Source organism: Thermobia domestica, chromosome 9, assembly GCF_964235325.1.
Source record: "Thermobia domestica chromosome 9, izTheDome1.hap1.1, whole genome shotgun sequence".
NCBI lineage: Eukaryota > Metazoa > Arthropoda > Insecta > Zygentoma > Lepismatidae > Thermobia > Thermobia domestica.
In genome coordinates, this window is record NC_137462.1 from 74,761,393 (window position 1) to 74,781,810 (window position 20,418).

General features: G+C 34.8%; 1 protein-coding gene across 1 annotated transcript in view; it reads right to left on the reverse strand.

Moving 5' to 3' along the window:
* Positions 1–20,178, reverse strand: part of LOC145694753 (ribosomal protein S6 kinase beta-1-like) — a 45,174-nt gene extending 24,996 nt beyond the window's left edge. Inside the window, exons 1-5 of the mRNA XM_081771365.1 lie at positions 19,917–20,178; positions 11,064–11,104; positions 8,519–8,777; positions 2,593–2,726; positions 838–900 (exon numbers count right to left, since the gene is read on the reverse strand). Of these exons, the coding sequence (XP_081627491.1) occupies positions 838–900; positions 2,593–2,726; positions 8,519–8,777; positions 11,064–11,104; positions 19,917–20,003 (584 nt within the window). The 5' untranslated portion in view covers positions 20,004–20,178. The remainder of the gene's footprint in view (positions 1–837; positions 901–2,592; positions 2,727–8,518; positions 8,778–11,063; positions 11,105–19,916) is intronic.
* Positions 20,179–20,418: the final 240 nt, after the last annotated feature.

Consider the following 20,418-nt stretch of genomic DNA (forward strand, 5'->3'; position numbering starts at 1 on the left):
TAAATTTAAAATGATTGCAACTAGAATACTAGTAATGGGAGTGAATACGCGTTAAGCTACAGTCATTTAAGTATTTACTTTGCAATAAATGTTTGTATGGTCTCTCCTTCGCAGAAGAAGAAAAAAACTACCTCTGATAAAACAACCAGAACAGTTGAGGTTTTATTGTAAGTAGATTCTGTCTCGCATAACTTGGACGCTGACAAGGGAAGTCTAACCAATGAACACTTTGCAATATCAAACACTTCGTAATTTGTTCGCTCTCCACTACAAACGTTCCTGATCTAAACTACCATTCAGTGAGGTGCATTGAAATCTACAGAATGAGTGAAACAACTGAGAACAGACGCCGATCACTGCATACATAAGTTGAAAATGTACACGGACCTTATTTTCCTAAAGCTCAACGCCCTTTGTTAATACCTATTCACTTATTCTATCAATACACATAATGATCTTGAATTTATTGACCTCCAGAAACCTACTAATGAGTTTCTAAGACATGAAAAAATGATCATGTACATACGTAGTCGAATAATCAGTTTAAGTGATTAATATATAGGGGTGAATTTTACATTTGCAGCATAAGAACATATTTTCATTCGGACAAATTTCAACATACACATGTATCCAATTTACAGAATATGCGTAATACTAAATGTCTTACGGGAAATGTCAGGTTGCATAAAATCAGGCTAAGTAGATGTTTTACTGCACCTAATCTCTATGAAGCACAAATTCTGATACTGTTTTCTGTTATCCACTATTTTGTGGATTGTAGAAGAGAGCAAATACATAGAGACCTATCACCTTATTTATGATTTCTATAAAACTTACCTATAAATTATTCCTTGTATATGTAAGTGTTCAAGCGCTAGTATAATTTCTGATAAATAGAAACTGCAAAAAAGAGAAACAACAAAAATCTTAAATCAATCTAGCATTAAATATTAGATATATATTTACACACTGATTAAAGAAAAATGCATAGTTGCCATTAAAAATTGTAGTCGCTAACAAAAACATAATTAAATAATTCTTTTGGCCTGGACGCTCAGTATCTTTATGCTTAACGCATGTAAAATTACTGGCAGTTTCGATTCTTAATAGGGACTCTGAATTTTCTACCGACTCAGCAATCCGGAGGGCTATTCAAATTAAAATCTACCAAACTCCGCAAAAGAAGAAGTAAGTATTGGAAACAAATGTGCGGAGTGCACATTACTCGATTGAACACGAGCGATTTATCCGGCCACAGTCCTTCATGGGCTGTACCGCTAGGAAGATATATAAATTATAAAATATAAAACAAATTATGCAGGAAAGACAAATAAATATATTCCATTGTTGTCGGAAAAAGAAATTACCACCCACAAAACTTTCCATTAGCAATTACCAAAGAACTTTTGTATATGATGCTTTTAATGAAAATCTAGAAATAACCACAGTCGCCAGAAAAAAAAAATATATATAGATATATATAGAAACTTATCAGTTACGATCAAAAGTAGGTTCGTGTGACTTATTGCTATTGCCAATTAATTCTCAGTCAACTGACTTTTTAAGCCATTTTAGAATATATCAAGCTATTAAAAACTTAAACTAACGAGTTAAAATTTAGTTATTGTGTTAATAGGATGCACATTTAATGTAAACCTCACGTAAAGACCGCGAAGTGAACAGTGGCACGGCAGTTGACCGTAGACGGAGGGCGGTTTTGTCATCTTTAGCATTACAAACTCATTAAGGGAGCTTTGCTAGAACAATTACATTGATGTTAATTTCTTACGCTTAACGCTTCTAGAGTATTCAGTTCAGACTGGATTTCGGTCACTTCTGCTACGCGTTGAGTAGCTGAGCTAAGATATATAATATGTAGACATTTTCAGCATGCTTTAACACACACAAAGAGGGAAGGAGCACAAATGTAGGATGAAGGATACCTAGAACTACGCTATAAACCCGTTACGATTTCATTACCTTAGTTAAGAAGCACGTACATAATTTAATCAGGATATTTTACCTTTAATTTGTAGGGTGGAAATGCACTGACAAAGTGATCCTTCAAAGCAATGCTATTTTCCCTAATAGCCTAAATATGTATTGATGAAGATGACAAACCATCACTGAAACGAATACGGCCAAGAGTGCCATTGATTTATCCGTGGGTGTTTAGGTGCATAAAATATGAAACTTGTCTTTTTAATATGAAAGTTAATGAGAAAAAAAATTAAAAGAACACAACTTTTGAAAATAACCGCACAAAACCATAAAGTTGTATTAAAAATGTATTCGTAATCTGTAAGCAGGCATTTTATCGTAAAAAGAACGCTAAATTATTCTAACAACTTGCATTCCTTTATATATATATATATAAAAGAAATAGATTTCCGTAAATGTAAATAAGAATCTTATTTATTAGTACAACTTTTGAAGATAGTACGCTGCAGTCCATGAATGTAAAGTAAAGCTCCTTTTTCCAGGTTAAAGTTCCTGTTTGTCGATGTAACGTGAATTCATTACGAAAATAAATAAAATTAAGTACATAATTAAACAATAGATACACATTGAGAATATTTTACGTATACTTGCCATGCTGTGTCTTCTAGAAAAATTCCTTCCCTTTCTAGATGCATAAATAATTCTCCACCACTTAGGTATTCTAAAATAAGATACAACTTTCCTCCTGTTTGAAATGCATAAATAAGGTCCACTATGAAAGGATGCTGTGAAAACAAAACAAAAAAAAGTAATGTAAATTAATAACTAGGTACAATACAATGGATAAATTAAACTGCGGGTAATTCTCATAGTAACATTACAAGGTGGTTTTAAATATCTTTTAATCAGTGATCAGCCCACAAAGAAAATAATGATTTCTTCCTTATGTCATTAAAGAGTTTTCGTAACACAAAAGAGTATTGCCGCGTTTACAACTTCAAAAATTTTACCTTTTCCTTACAATTTATTACTTCTTGTCACTAACGAAGGTTTTCTGTAATTATGAAAGGTAAAGAGCCACACATTAAAAAGCTTCCACATACTACAATCCTTCGTCATAGCATGAAGATCACGAATGTTTTATATCATCCGAAAATTGAAATCTCATTTCTCTTCTTCTATTTCGCTCTACCATACCCCTTACTCATCTACAATAAATATTTCTTTTCAAATAACGTCTCGACCAACTTGTTTTCTTCGTATTAACCATCTCCAGTACTGTTCTTGGTTTCTACTACTGAAGTGCTTCGACTACGGAATACAACAGTTTCGTAAGAGTCGTGCTATATGACAGTCTAACCCTTATATTATTATTATTATTATTATTATTATTATTAATAATAATAATAATAATAATAATAATAATAATAATAATAATAATAATAATAATAATAAAAAAACAGGACTATCCTATCTGTACGTACCATGTTCCCGCAACCGTCCGCATGCAAATTAGTAATTTACTCATGCAGCTTTCATGAATATTACACCTTGAACACCACGAACACAAAGACAGGTGAAAATTACACGCCTGTCTTCACTCATTACACGCAAAAATTAAATTCTGTATCCTTCGCGTAGGTGTCCAGAACTCTTAATAATAATAATAAGTGAAATAAAACATTCTTGTAATTATTATGTAATAATTTGAAAGAAAATAAATTCAATTCAATCACACTCAATCTGACCCGATTTTGGCGTTTACACTATTTATACACTTCATTTTATATTGAAAAATCAAGGTGTACTCTGTTCAAATCATCCTACGTCTCTTGTCAAACACTTTATAACTTCAGCATTTTTTTTTAAATAGGTGGAAGCACAGGTCAAGCAACCCTTCCACATGTGCTTCATTGTGCGACTGTCTGCACAAGTCAGCACTGGTGTAGTTGCGATAATGACGAGACACAGTCCACGGCCTGAACTCTCTATGGATGAAATTCAAAAAATTATATTTGAAGAGTGCCGACTCTACACATACATACTCTAAAATACCTTTAATTCGAACAAGTACTTCGTTCGTTACGAGACATACACATGGGTCAAAACTGACCCAATCTTGGCGTTGTTGGAGATAAATTTATCTTGCCGTTCCCCGAGGGTTAAATGTATTTACCGGTAGATACATATAAATCTGAAGCGTATTGAATATGTTGAGTATTTATTATTATTATTTGTTTTGTTATTAAAATCATCTCACCAACTTGGAGTCGTATTGCTTTCCAAGTTGTACAATACTCGGGCTAATACGGCTACCTACAACATAAACAGACTGGAAATTTTAGAATTTGCACGGACCATTCCAATATCGTTACACCTACTGCTATTTTGAAGTTTAATATCCAAGCATTAAGTAAATGAATCTCAACAATGTGAGTAAGTAAAAGGGGTGGTAGCGTGTACGCGGGACCGAAGGCATCATCGCAGCAATTCACGACATTGACAATGACTCACAAGACGATTTAAGGAAATTTTGGGAAGATAAAAACCTGCATCGGGTTCACTACCACAATTTCATTGTACAATACAAATTAATATCAGATCTTATTAAAACAGATAAAATCCGTATATTATCTATATTTTACATGTATGACTATATATAAGTGATTTTTTAAAATATTATTGAAGTCTTTGAGTAAGCATTGAAGTTTATATTTTTATGTTGGTCTGTATACATTAATAAAAAATATTACATATATACAATATCGCAATCGTATCCGTTAATGAAGAAATTAAAAATAAAAGTTGATTACTGACAATCAGTAATCTTTATGAAAACGTATGAGTCATAATTATCTCTTTTCATAAGTTTAGCGTCACAAATCAGAGATACGAAGATAACTGTACTTACATATCTCCTTATCAACTTCAAGAGCAGCAGATCAAGAACATACGTGATAACGAAGATCGTTTACTGATTTGAAAATACGTTATGTATCAACTATAGCAGCATATGTCAAAGGTTAAAAATCGTAATAGTAGTTAGCTTCTTACATTACAATTGTTTGGTTTCGAATCCGGTGGCTGCCTATTGTTTTCCTTAGCTTATTGAAGTTTCCCTTAGCTCTAGCAAAGCTAATGTTGGAAAGACACCTCCAATACAGAGTAGCAAAACCGTTGTCACATTCTTTACAACTATGACTATACGCTGACAAGTACTTTAATTGTATGTAATACATACAATTACAATTACATAGCGGCGTGAATAGAAAACACAAATCGCTATTCAAGATGGCCATCGTTGGCTCAAACACAGAATCGAAGTCTCCGTGGCCAATTGTCAATACCTAGTCGTACCATAAATACTGACAACATTGGAAGTGAATTACTATGAAAGCATTAAAGATACTTTAATAACCTTATTGTATAGGTTACTTACAAGACTAATGAACAAATAGCAACAATTACTTTTAAATTGTTCGCCTTTGGCCTTCATACAGTCCTTAAGTCTTGCGTTTACTCATCTACGGAATTACGCACTGTTTCTATTGGGAAACCCGCCACTTCCTTCACCAGAGAAAGTTTCAGACTGTCAATATTGGCATGCCTCTTCTTACAGACCATGCTCTCAAGCAATGACCACAACTTATAGTCTAACGGGTTGAGGTCAGGGCTGCTAACAGGCCAATCATCTGGAGCAATGAAGACCGGGACATTTCTCGTGAGCCACTTCTGGGTAGAGTGTGCCTTGTGGGCTGCTCTGGAATCCTGTTGGATGGTCCAATGTTGGTTCCTGAACATTTCGTACACTCTGGCTGACGTTTACATCCCTTTATCACAAAAATGAAACTTGGTGGTTCCATCATACGCAACTTACCACCAAACCTTAACTGAGGCCGGATGGTGACCCCTATGGATCTTTAGGGTCTTCTACCGAGCTTCCTGGGAAGTTCAAGCAAACACTTGGTCATTTTGTCAATTGAAAGCTTCCTCAATGTTGAATATCTTTTCATCTGTGAAAAGACTTCTGTGTCCATTGTTTGAGTAATGCTGCAGCAGGCGTTTTGCTTTTATCACCCTCTGCTCTTTCAGACGTGCAATGACGAAGTGACATGTACTTTGCCGGAAGCTTTCAACCCTAAGTCACTTCTTAACACATGAGACATTGGCATTCTGGAAATGTTCAGATCACGAGAAAGCACTGACTGCTTTCGTACAGGATTCCTCTTAATACGGACCGCCATTGGTTGCACTAACTTTTTGGTTCTTACACTGCGTGGGCGGCCTTGCCTTGGTCAATCGTCAACTGCCCCAGTCTCCGTGAATCACGTGATGACTCGATACACGAAAGATTTGCTAATATTCAACTTTTAAGTGTTGTGAATATCACGGGGCTGATTGACAATTTATGAGGAGCCACAGATTTTTGTAATCGCACCACTCCATAACTATACTTTTACGAACACACCTTCTCTATGACAGCTCAACTCACAATGGCCCACTGCACCCTTTTGCACACGCGGGTTGACTGCGACCTTAAAAACTGGATGTACACCCTGCCTCAGAACTTATGTCCGTATTTATGATATGACTAGGTAGTATCAAGAACTTCGCCAATCAAAGGAAGAAATCCAGTCTAGAACAGGCCGCTCAAGCCACTATTAATTGCTTCGAGCCTTATTAGGTAGGTGTGTGGTCCAATTGAAAACTCCAGTGCAAGCCGCGGTAAGCTCAGTGGTAAAGCGCTTACCTTTGGTGCGTTAGGTACCTGGTTCGATCCCAGCTCCCGCCAAGTGGACTTTGTAGTGGACAAAAACCGTGTGTGTGGATTTTCTTTTTTTTTTCTTTTTTTTTGTTTCCTTCCACTTTCATTTCACCGTTTCGTTTATTTCAATCATCACCGTCTCCCTTAGCTCTGAAGCAATATCGGGGGATGCGAGATGTTAAACTCGGAAGAACACAAAAAGATCCGATCTTTACCACGAAAGAGAGACTTACTGAAATTATTTACCACTGTCTTTTGACACACACTAAGCAACGTTTTCGCCTTTTTCGCAAAAACAAGAGTTATGTACTACCTTCGTACCAAACACTCAACCATACTATGAGGGAAGCAGGTTGATGATCCTTTAGAACTCTGGGAGCTTTATCAGTTGTCTTTCTGTAACTTGCAACGTACACGTCGACTTTCTATGGAGTAAAAGTCTTCTCTCAGTTAAAATATATTCTTTCAGAATATACCTTGCCATGATGTGTTTATCTCTTCACACGTAAAATATTTTCTTTCAGAAAAGGCATTTTCCTATTTACTGACCTCTGAGGCTTTACCTCTGATGTAAGGAACTGTCCTTTACGTTTATATCCTTGTAGTCTCAGAAGACGACATATGACGCTTTAACATTTGCTTATCCCGAACCAGCACAGTTTCCGTAATAGCTTTTTGCAAGTAAATGCGAAACAGCGCTCACTATTTCCAGTATCTTTCGGGTACAATTATAAGTACATGCTGTATTTTGAGGTGAGCCAAACAGAATAGAACGTCGGGTAAAATTTGGTAGCGGAGATTGATTTAGTAATTTTATAAAAATTGTTGTAACTTATGTTACATCAAAGTAATTAAGTTTTCAGAGAAGTCTGTACAAGGGATCTGACTCTTAGAGCCATAACCAAAGTTCTGACTCTTAGAGCCATAACCAAAGTTAAACATCTAATTATATATATGAATTTTTTAACAGGTGGGCCGTGGTGGCTCAGTGGTAGAGCGTTCACCTCTGGTGCATGGGGTCCCTGGTTCGATCCCAGCTCGCGTCATGTGAACTTTGTGGTGGACAAACACAGTATGCGTGGGTTCTCCCGTTTCCTCCCACTTTCTTCATTCATTTCTCATCATCACACAAAACACACGATGCCCGTATTAGCAAAAAATGTTCCAAGTTTGCACTCTGGGCAAGGGAATTATAACAATATACAGTTTCCGGACTTCTCTGGTCCCTTTTTCCAATATATCTTCCGCCACTACACTGCCACTAAAACACAGTTATAGTCTCCCCTGCTCCTCTAGTGGCTATGCGCGCCTTTGGTGCACGTAGTCCCGGATTTGATTCCGAGTGGAAAAGCACTGAAACTTGAATGCATTACGATGGTTCGTACTCCACCTTAAATTGTAGGTCCATATCTCATATGGTCTTGGTGTAGAAAAGGGACACTACACTTCAAAAAACTACGACAAAACGATGAAAGGTTCTGTCCATCCGAATAAAGTCATACTCAATATATAAATCTTTGTACAGAGAAAAGAGGTAAATTATTTCGGTTAATGATGTAAATATTGGATCACATGTAAAGTAGTTATGAACCAGAAATGTTTCACATCTGGAAGTAGATATTCCCTTCTGAAGCTGCACTAAGTACGGAACGTCAAAAAGTTGAACCTATTTGTCACTAATAATCCGAGAAATCATGATTCTTACGTCCGGGATGCAAACTAGGAGTAATATTTTCTAATGCATGCAATAGCTTCCCTAAGTAAGTAGAATGTTTGTTTCTAAATTAAGGAATGATCAACAAAACTGCTTACTTTTACCGCCTCCAATATATTTCGCTCTGCTTTGGTGTGAGCAGTATCCTTCTGATTTCTTACAATCGATGCCTTCCTTAAAACTTTCATAGCGAAAATTGTTCCGGCATCCTTTCCAGTCACTTTACGCACTTGAAACACTTTTCCATATCCCCCTTTGCCCAAAACCTTTCGCAGCTCAAAGTCTTGAGGCCCGGTCTTATCTTTCCCTGGATTCACATTTTGCTCTGACAAATGTACCGTCTCAAGATCTGGAGACCTACAAATAGATGTGAAAAGGTTAGTATCGAACAATTTTATAAACATTCATTCAACAAACTGCATTATTACGCAAACGCAACATCATTTCTCATGGGACAAGTCATCACGTAAGACAGATTATCATTTTCTTTTGGTGGAAATGCAAGCCGTAAGGCAATGGGGAGGTGTCTTTTTATTTACTTTTATCATATATTTTAAGAACTGGACATAAATGAACGAAATTAGTAAATAAAAATTTTTGATACAGTGAATATGATAGAAATGGACGATAAGACTGTTCTAGCGTCAGATGGGATTAAAGCTGAAATTATAAATTTCTGGTCACTGAATCTTGCAAAATTTTATAATGTCTACAAGAACGAAAGTTTCCCAAGTATGGGAACATTCAAATATGACGAAAGTTTTAAAGAAAAGTGAAGAGAAATCAAACAAAAGCATTAAATCTTATCATCTGATCTGTTTAATTAACATTTTTGGAGAAAATTTCATGTACTAACTAAAATTATTGGAAATATAAGGTTACATGCAAAATTGCAAGTTACAATAAGGCTTACTTTTAAAAAACACCTAACGACGCAATAACTATGCTTTTAAAGATTGTAAGCACAGAAAAAGTAAGGCTACCAAAGATCAAATAGTAACTTTTAGTGATATTTCAGAAACCTTAAACCATCTCTGATGTCCTGTCATGTTTAGCTGCGAGAGAAACTCCACAAGAATTTTTTATCTGCGGCTCAGTTTTACTGGTTCTTATAATCAAGCCACGTTTCCAGACGCTACAAGATTTAGGCGACACAGCAGGAACGGTCTGATATTCAGATTATTATTGCTACGATAATAAGGGAAAATTGTAGAAGACAATTAGAAAAAAACGTAACTACACAGACTGAATTTACAAAACTAATGAAGCAGAAATAAATTTGCGGTACACAAAATAAACATTATAATATTTTGTTTATTTGGCACAAGAAAGAGGCACGGTTACCAAAACAGACAATCAAACAATAAAATGGGTTAAAAGATTCAAGTATGTTTGCGTCTGCCTGCACAAAAAGAATTTTCAGTCGGATTTATCGAAAGCTCGTAACTCACAAATAAATTAAACCCTACTGCAAGTAGAAACTTCTGCATAGCCTTATGAACACTACATGATTACAATGAGAAACAGTTTTGATGTCAACATTACGGCATTAATAAAAGATTACTGAAAAACGTAAAGTAAGAGAAGAAAAAGAGTACAACGACATATGCTAATCCGTATGACTGATGTAATATCAATGACATTAGCGGAATCCCTGCAGGTGCCTCCAGACAAAAAAATTCATTGTTAAGAAGGTCACAGAATTACTGGTGATAAAGAAAGAAAATAACATGAGAACACCAGAAATAAATTATGAAAAAATTGGACGAAAGAAAACAGGATTTTAAGACTTGATTGGATTTGAATTTAGTCTTCTTCAGCAGCCAGGCTATATGAGACACGGACTTACAGCTTAACGTGGGATCTAAAGTACACGAGCCAGCAAAGTATCTGGAAGATTTAACTGATATAGTTATACATATATAACGGAAGCAACTTACGGCAGAATTTGTGAAAAACAGATAACATGAACGCGCTGATAACTTTAGTATACTACAGGATGTTGTTTCGCGATGGGTATGCGTTTCGTTTTAAAATACAGAATTAAACTTACTGGAAAAGACATATGATGAGAAAAGAGAATAAAATTAAAATAAGGAAGTCGAATTCAAAAATTGAAAAGCATATAAATACAAGAAAAATAAATTTACACATGTTTTAAATATAGGTTTATGTTTTATTATGTATTTATTTCTCATGTTCTATGCGTGTCCAAAAACGGCTTTATACAATAAGAAGAAGAAAGACAGAACGTCCAAAGGCATAGTTTCAAATAAATCAGGTATCACGTCACAAATTTTGCCCTACCTCACCTTATTAAGGAAAGAAGAGTGATAAATGCAGAAAACTGGAGGCAAATAGGACAGTTAAGCCTGCTGGTAAGACGATCAAAATGTGCAAAGGCACGCAAAAGGTGCGGATGAAACCTGAAACAACTGCTTTCCCAATGAACAAGATGGTTCAAATAAAAGAATCCTTCCTACTTATGCTATCGTTTTACCTGGTAATGCAACTCTTTAAAAGTCTTATCTATGAGCTTTTAAAACCCATTTAATCTTAAATAAATAAAATAATAAAAATGAAACACCACAGCTACATAATAAACAATGTGTTAACGCTGATAGGATATAAAATTCAACTTACTCAATAATGGCATTCACATTTGGATCCTGATCATAGTCACCCTGAAATAGAAAAGCATAATCAAACTACGAGAATAAAACATATTTCGTCTTACTAAATATAACACTATAATAACCTAAGAAGAAACATCAAATTAAAAACGTACTTATCATATTATAAGTTTATTAATATTGTAATTATATAACGTAATGACAGTTAAGCAAAGTTAATGCTTGTCCAGTGATCGTGAAAATCAATATCACTATTATATATGATCATGGTCCTGTTCTTTTCAAGTCCGATAGAAATTATTCTGATGACACTACGAGAAATAACAGTCGGAAGACCTACCAAATAAAATGAAAACAAAAAATTAGAGAGAAGATAAGCATCAAAGAAAAATTTTGTTTTATTATAATAAATTTTTAAAAAATGTTACATATACGCTCTCTCGATATTTCGACTGTATTCGTCGACAGCCTTGTTAGCGATTTAAAAAAAAAAAAAAAGTGTAAACAGTGGAGCGTAACAAGAAATCAAGGATTTTAACTTAGCGGTATTAAATAAATATTTAAAAAAAAAAAAGTCATTTCGCAGTGCGAACCTACAGTAGACTTCCAAACTATGAGAATTCGATACTCAGACTTCAAGTACTACATCTGTAACTACTAGATCCAGTAGATTAATAAGATCAAAGACAGAACCTGTTCCCGGGACGCTTAATCCATATCTGAAAACTAATAATCGCTAATGCCTTATTGTTTTTGTTTTATGGCGATACGACTGGAACCTGAAATCGTCAATTTGAACTGCTCCCGATTTCAATAGATGGTTAAAGAAGGAGAAAGAATGTACTCTTGGGAAGCTTAATTGACTGCGAGAAACTGCACCTCGATTTCTTTTACCATTTTTGTTCTGTGGAAATCAGTATTGAAACCGGAATATTAAATTTGAACCGCTTCCGGTTTTGGAAGTGTTCAGGATTGTCATGGTACAGTCCGCAGCAAAAAACCTGCAACATGAGCATGTAAGTTTACTGTGACATGACGAAGTCTTTTGCTTCAAAATACATTTGCAGGGGAGGACGGCGAGGTTTCTCCTGGCGTGACTCGTGCCACTTTAGACGTTATGTTGATTCCTGCGCTGTTAGGCGTAGTTTCACAAAGAACTTACGTGCTCATGTTGCAGGTTTTTTGCTGCGAACTGTACCTTCCCTTAAGAACATTAAATAGTTTGCGAAAAACAGCTTCTCACGATCGGTTACTGTCTTCATTAACATGAACTTCGACGTTTCATACCCATCATTTCGCTAAGAAATTAAGTTTCTATCCTTCTGGCCTTCAAAGTTTGCAAACTTATAAAAATAAATTTCATCCATTCACGTTCTCTTTTTCCGTAAAACAAACTTGTTCTGTTCCTAGTAATTTAAAAAGAAATAAAGGTTTCGTAACCATTCCTATGACAAACTTGGGAATGTATGTATATATTTATTAATGCCTAAATTTTTAACGGGGACCCCACTTTCACCAGCGGCTTATTTACAACACATACTGTTGTTTTAATCAAATCTTATTGTTTCCATACATAATGAAAAATACTTTCAGACATGACTAAGATTAACCTTTAACAAACACCCTGAAAACAAAATAAACAAACCATACTATAATGAATAGTCTGTAGCAAATACAGCTTTAAACACTGTTTGTTGGAAAATGAAACGAAACGAAATCTTTCAATCTTAACGTTCCACGATTATGCCGGCTAGGCTAAAGACGTGATGAGAAATTAATGGAATGAAGAAAGTGGAAGGAAACGAGAGAATCCCCAAGAAAACTAACACACACGGTGCTTGTCCACCACAAAGTTCACTTGGCGCGAGCTGGGATCGAACCAGAGACCCCATGCACCAGAGTTGAACGCTCTACCACTGAGCCATCGCGATGTTTCTGTAGCAACGAGGTTCTACTGTATTTGAAACCCTTTCGATATGAAACGAACTTTTTTCTTAGTTTCATTAGAAAAGAAAGAATATGTTCCTTTTTTAAAATGTTCTTTCTTCCTTCCTTTCTTTATTATTATTATTAACTTATTTTAATGAATGACAATAGAAGTCAAATTTGATTAGTTAAGAGTTCTGATAAGGTAGATTTAAGAATTCAAGAAGTTGTTCCGAATATGCAGAATCGATATAAAGTAGCAGATCACAATTATGATTAACAGAAAAATAAGTATTATAATTATATAACTTTTATCTTAAGTGCATATTGATTTTTCCTGTTCCAACACTAGAAACGAGATAATGAAACATCAGTGTCAAGATTTCAAAATACCTTATGGAAACTAAGTACTCCATAAGCAACATAATTATTTTACACGGGGCTTCTTCACACTTTTTTTTTTTTTTTTTTTTTTTTTTTTTTTTTAATTATGAACCTAAACTGATACAAGTCAATATTAGCCAAAACATATTAATGTGATACTGCGAATATCTTCAAATGCCCATCTATATTTCTGGTACTTTTTGAATGCCCTTGGTCGGGATGGCTAACTTTATAGAAATCTGTATTATTTACAACCACAGAAAATCCCTATAAAGAGATTTCTACCTGCTCTTCTGTTGAGTTCCAAATTATTCTATTAAAAGAAAAATACTGCACTACTTCAAACATAATTAATTAATATGTACACTCATGTCCAAAATTATTGCAGCATATCTACAACTGTCTTCTTCTAAGAATATAATTTGATAACGATTTTGCAGCCTACTTTTAATATTGATATTATGTATATAATCGGGAAATGTATATTTGCGGTAAATATCATAGAAAAAGAATTATAAATACGAAAATTAGAATGAGTAAAACAAAATGTTGCTAAATGGTCAAGAAAATTTTTATTTTTGTTTTATTGTTCTTATTTACTGCTCTCTTGACATGAAATTTGCCACATACACGTCTTCGCCGATTATACACATACTAATATTATAAGAAATACCGAGCGGATCCGTTATCAAATTATATTCCTAGAACAACATATTTATAGACATGCGACAATAATTTTACACATGAGTGTATATTCTATTTATAGAACTTAATAAGCTTAAGTCTTCTACGGACAATCTTTAAAAATCATTTCCCACAAAACAATTATTTCAAGAATTGTAGGTCGCGTTCCAAGATAACTGCTGGAAGTCACTGTTGCCAAACCATTTTTGTGTCCAACTGTAAGCTTTGACCATTCCCACGAAGAGCACTCGAGATTTATCCTTGAAATATTGATTAGATTGAAGATACTTTCAGTCTTACGGAAATCAGGAACACTTCCAAGTCAGTAATGACTTATATTAATATGTGTTCCTTACGTTCAATCAGCAGTCTAAATTCAGCTACTCTCGAAACAATGGTATATTATGAACCATTGGACACACTAAATAAATGACCTCAAGATTTAAAATAAAGAATTCTCATGCCATCAAACAGTACCTAGACAGATTTGGGAACACTGACATAAAAACGGTCGACTTACGTTACGGGTGGTATAGTAAGATATAAGCTAAATACTCTTCAGTTAATTTACCATCTTTCACGTACGACAAATTTAGGACTACAAGGAAAAGTAAAAATTCTTCAATACGTTGCTACAGATTCAAGATAACTGATTCCACAGAAGAACTTTAAAATATACGGTATTAAAACAGTACAGAATAGTTTGAATTTTCTTTTAAAACAATCAGTCGTGATCACAACAACTATGTCAAGTCGAAACTGATCGGAAGTAGGATAATAAATATGAACTTTAAAATTTATTTTATTTTTTAAATTATTATTATTATATAGTTACATGTGTATGAAGTTGAGTTGAATATTAGTTAGTGTCTCTTTCAGCAGCAAGTTATATGCAACGTGGACCTACTGATTAACGTAGAATCCGAACCACATGAGTTCCCACCGGGAATCGAAGCCAGGTCTCCATGTCAAACCGGCGTACACTAACCACTTAGCCACGAAGAAGCTCTTATATATCGTTGCATGAGAACCAGAGGAACGTAACTCCAAACATGCGGTTTACGTTTTCTTCATGTTTGGACATAATTTTGAAAGCTCCACTTGGTGTAAATGGAATGTAACGCCATCTGTTCTTGTCGATCATCTGTTGTAATGTAGCTCAATTTACCATTTTATTAAAAACACATCTTTCTAAAATAATATCTTTGTCCTCTCGTCTGTAAACCTACAAAAATGGAGTTACGTTCCTCTGGTTCTCATGCGACGATATGTATGGAAAGGTTTGTCTGGTGTTTGAATGTCTTCTATTTGGTGGGAAATTCCTCTACGAAACATTGCCCAGAAGCTGTAGAGGATGGAGCACGACACGCATTCAGATGTTACTGGTAGCTTAACTGATAAAGCATTCGCTCGGCAAGTGACACATCGGATCTCGAGTCCAAACAATCCTCCAGCTATCTGATTTTCTATACGAAGATTTTTACTTTAAAACGAAAGATCATTCAATTTCTTTCCGATGTACTTGACAGGTCAAATTCACACAAAGAATCACCAGGGTGTCTATTAAAATTCCAAAATGAAATTTCGTGACTTTTCGTGACCTTTTCTTTACCAAATCATAAAATTTCCTAACATTTTAAAGAGCGAAATTGCGTGTGAAATAGGCCGAATTTTCATCCATGCGATAGAAACGTACTTTGCTTGCGATTTGGTAGCGTCTAAAGCCGACCATAGACATTTTTGGTGGTGAATTTTGACGTTTTATACAGCAAAATTTTCCAATCTATACTTACATTTGCACAGTTTAAAAAAATTGTGACCCAAAAGCTAAATTTCGTGACTTTCATGACCGTTTTCTGATTTCGTTACATTTGTGACCGATAGATACTCTGATCACATTTGTTCTATCAACTGCTATCAAGAAGAACACGTTAAAAAATGAAATGCCCCAAGCCATCAATGTATTTCTTTACAATGAAGAAAGATACAGTTACACCGCACTAACCATACTCGATCAACTAAAATTTGTCAACCCTTCTTCCTGTAATGTGACCTCCGATTCCCCATGCAAAACAAATATAGAACTAAATTAAACAAACTGGCAATTTTTACTTTTTTGCATAAATGAAATTAAATCAAAAGTAAATACTGTTTGTTCAACTTATTTACAGCTAACGTATTAAATTTTGAAGTACGAATGCGAAAATACGACCTTTAATAGAGGCACTAAAAAAATGCACACAGCAATCACTGAATGACGAAAATAATATCAACTTAAACAGAAAAAGAAACCACGAGCATTTGGTTGATTATTGTCGACGTATTTTCTGCCCTGAAGTTATGTAAGACTCGATCTACATTTGAACATGTCATCCGAACTACAGGTGAGAAACATTATGAGCGAGATCTGTGTTGAATCAAGAACGCTCAGACCACGCAAGCTTTCACTGTATCTACGCACTTGTATCTTTCAATAATGTAAATTTAAATTATTAAACTAACTGCTATACTATTACTCAAGTTTACATTGGTTTACTAGTAATATTTAATCTCGAACGAAAAGGAAAACTTACAGGTAAAATTTATTAGCTGTCAACGGAAGTAACATGTAGGCGTTAAGTGCAAACTATGTCTTTACTAGCACAAATTAGAACAATACAGAATGTAACTATTTTGTTAAGCAAGAAAATACTTATTACATCATTTCGGAGTCTTACGTTTCATTATCTGGCTTTTAGGCAAAGAAAGATGATGAGAAATTATAGGTGATAATCAAATGAAGGGCAACACACTATCCGCTTGCCTTCAATGAGAAACTGAATTAGCAGCAAACGTCAAGACCTAAAATCTCACCTGGCACACCTAAATCCCGTTCCTATTTATAGAACATCTTTCTACACGATATTTCAGTTCTCTCTGGAATTACTTTTAAGCGCTACATATATCACTCCAAAAATATGTAAAAGAGAACTGAAATATCGAGTAGAATAATGTCCTTAACAGGAATAGGGATGCAAAGTGAGATTTTGGGTTTTGTGCTATGTACCCACAAGCATTCAGCAGTACACGTGTTTAATATTTTACACCACTCGACATACCGTTCGAACGTCAAAGGGGAACTCAAATAGCTTTAACTTAATATTATAAAAAATAAATGTGGAATGTGACGATATAACAAAGTAACACCTCTGGAGATTTTAGTCTGCGGGAAAACACAACAATAAATCTTTCACGATAATCGTCATAGTAAATTCTATTTAACAACAAACTAGCGAAAAATATCGTGTTACCGTTACTTGGTTAATCAATTTTAGAATGACTCATAATTAGAAAGAATCCAATGAAGTAGTTCATAAATGGCTTTTGAAAATAATAATAATAATATGATCTTCAACTAAACGATTTTATCACATCAATTCGGGCTATGTTTAGTTCAGGGGTCCAGACGTACGTAAAAATAGAAGATTTACAGGAAAAATGAAGTAACGGAACTGAAATTGATTACCGTGTCATTTAAGAATGGAATTGTGCTACATACAAAATACTGTACAGATTATATGTATTTACCGGAAGCGCACAAGGAAATATGAACACAAATATGCAAGTAGTTAAACCTAACGTAACCTTAACGAAATCAATCCAATCTAAACTTACTTAATACCACCAAAATAAGCGAAATTTTACCTATTTTTTTTCGAAAATAAGGCTGGACTCCTGCAATTAAACATAGGCCATCAATTCTTCTATAGGTACGAATTCAATGAAGAGAAAAATGCACATTTGGAACGCTAGCCTCCGGCTTTCACGCCCCGGCAACTCATTAATCACTACGCTACTCAGTTATCCTACGTTTGTTTGGAATTTAACGCCACTCTCCAGCACTGCCACTACACAAGATGAGGACATGTAGCTTAACGTTGAATCCAAACCCCTATTCCCAACGACAATCAAGCCAAGGGCCAAAAACAAGGACAGGAATTTTCACTATCTCTTGTCAGGAGAAAGACCGAAATAAGCTTACGTAACACCAGCTATGTTAACTTCTTGAGTGAACATGTTGGACTGGTCCTCATTACGAACAGAAAGATAAATAAATGGTTAGAGAATGTCTGAAAAAACAATTCCCTACATTAAATTTTGGTAAGTTTAAATTGGGTTTATTTACCTTAGAACACTCAGACAAGATATTACTCACTTCAACTGTTCCAGCAACCAATAATTACAATTCAATAATTGGCATTACTCGAGCAGACATTTCTATCAAATTTCGACAGATTTCATTTTCAGATCTGGTTAGAGGTTGGGTTAGGTTTTCCTTTCTATCTTTATGGCAGAAAAAATGTATATATTGCCTCTGTTCCGAAATTTTACTTCGTTTCCACATTTTGCACAGTTGATTTTAGGCTTGATCATACCATGGCGCTCCAGAAACATTATAATACTATCCTCTTCATCACATAATAGGTTGTATTTAAAAAACGGGGTTACGTTCCAAAGTTGGTCGGCCATTTCTAGCAAAATCGCGAAAATTTACCGGAAAGAAAAGGGTAATTTACTCGTTTGTGTGCTGGAAGCTGTGTATATATTGTTATAATCGGTTATTAGCATGGAACCATTTGGCAAGCGGAAGAAACGATTTTGCGCAAAGGTTACCGGAACCACATGGTTGAAATGTGGGAAAGTACCGAACATTTGTAGCATTTGGTATTACAGAGTACAGGTCTGTACATTACTGCAGGTGTACAGAGACGCTGCATTTGGTATCCTTAGACAAAGACGAGAAAATCTCTATTAATTTTAACAAAATGGGTCAAAACTTTCGTAACCCTAAGCTAACCTAACACTATCTTACCCTTCTTATCTCTACCTTACCCTACTCTACGCCATCCTACTCTATTACATCCTTTTAAAGTGGTCCTAAAATTGACGATTCTTAAATTTCCGTAGCTGTTATTACGTTTTTGTCGAAAACTGGTTGGACGACCAACTTCGGTATAAATGAATGAAAAAAAAAAAAAAAACTATTACACACATCGCAAACGTCCATTACTAACGTACAAATGGAACATTCCCGCAATCTATTTCTATGGAATTTGCATTCTTCTGCTCCAGTAGTTACACATACAATGTTTCACTACCATTCAAAATTCATTCCAATATGCTGTGCACTGACAGAAATTACTTATGTTTACATCCTTATTTCAAGAAAAATGTTTCACGTCATATTTTACCTATACATTTTCTATTTGTCAGATCCGTCTGCTCGAGTGAAACCCAATAATCAATCATAAGCCCCATACATAGCAGAGATACAACCGAGAAATAAATTCCAAGTAGCTACAACGAAGGTTATGTTTGGTATCTTATTAGATATAATTTCTTTTCCACAATTTTATTGGGTATAACGTAATTTCGCGCTTCCATTATGAATATATTCATTTATAGCCTAGATTTTGACACTCTAATTAACGTTTATTGCTGTACATAGTAATAAAAATGATATATTACGAAACGCTTATCAGACGATTGTGTAACAAATTAGAAAAAAAAGTTTCAAATTCCATTTATGATATCAAATGCATATCCCTTCACGATATAAAAACTTCTCACATCCAACGAAAATATACTTTGCATGATTTCAAGAGAATCTCCTACCCTATTCTCAGAAAACAGATGGATTATATTCACGAACTCAGCTTATGTAAACAGTATTGCGAAACATTCACCTCTAACCCGCAAAACACATATACATATTCTAAGTAAGAAAAATACGAGTAGAAACACATGCAAGTTAATTTATAGTATACATATATTTTTAAAAAGCCAATTTTTGTATTCCTAATTGAAAAATTGTTACTTAAAAGCCCACCTCCTCAATTTCAATGGCATCATCATCAGAGTCGTCGTGCTCTACGTTCTCTGCATCATGCAGCTCTATATCAAAAACTCCAGCCATTCCCTGTTGATATATAACTCACATTTGGGAACACTTTCTGTTACTATAATGTAAAACTACACTGAAATCCTTCTTTTCCACATAAATGTCTCTTATCGCATGTGTATTCCCTCCACCTGCTTGTGAGTGAATTCACAGACTACTTACTACACTACGTTGTCGCACTCTGACGGATGTTTCGAAGAAGTTATCACGGTATATATTACGTGAGTATTCCAGCATGAAAAAGAATGCCGTCAAGGACCCATTTCGTAACGATTTGCGTCAACAAAAAGCGAACACCAGAGAAGTTTTGTTATTAAATAATCCGATCACATAATTTTCAAGCGGGAAATCACCCTTCCTCGTTCAACAAAGTCATTTTTATAAACAAGCTAAAACAAAATTTTATTTTGTACTATTATTATTATTTGAA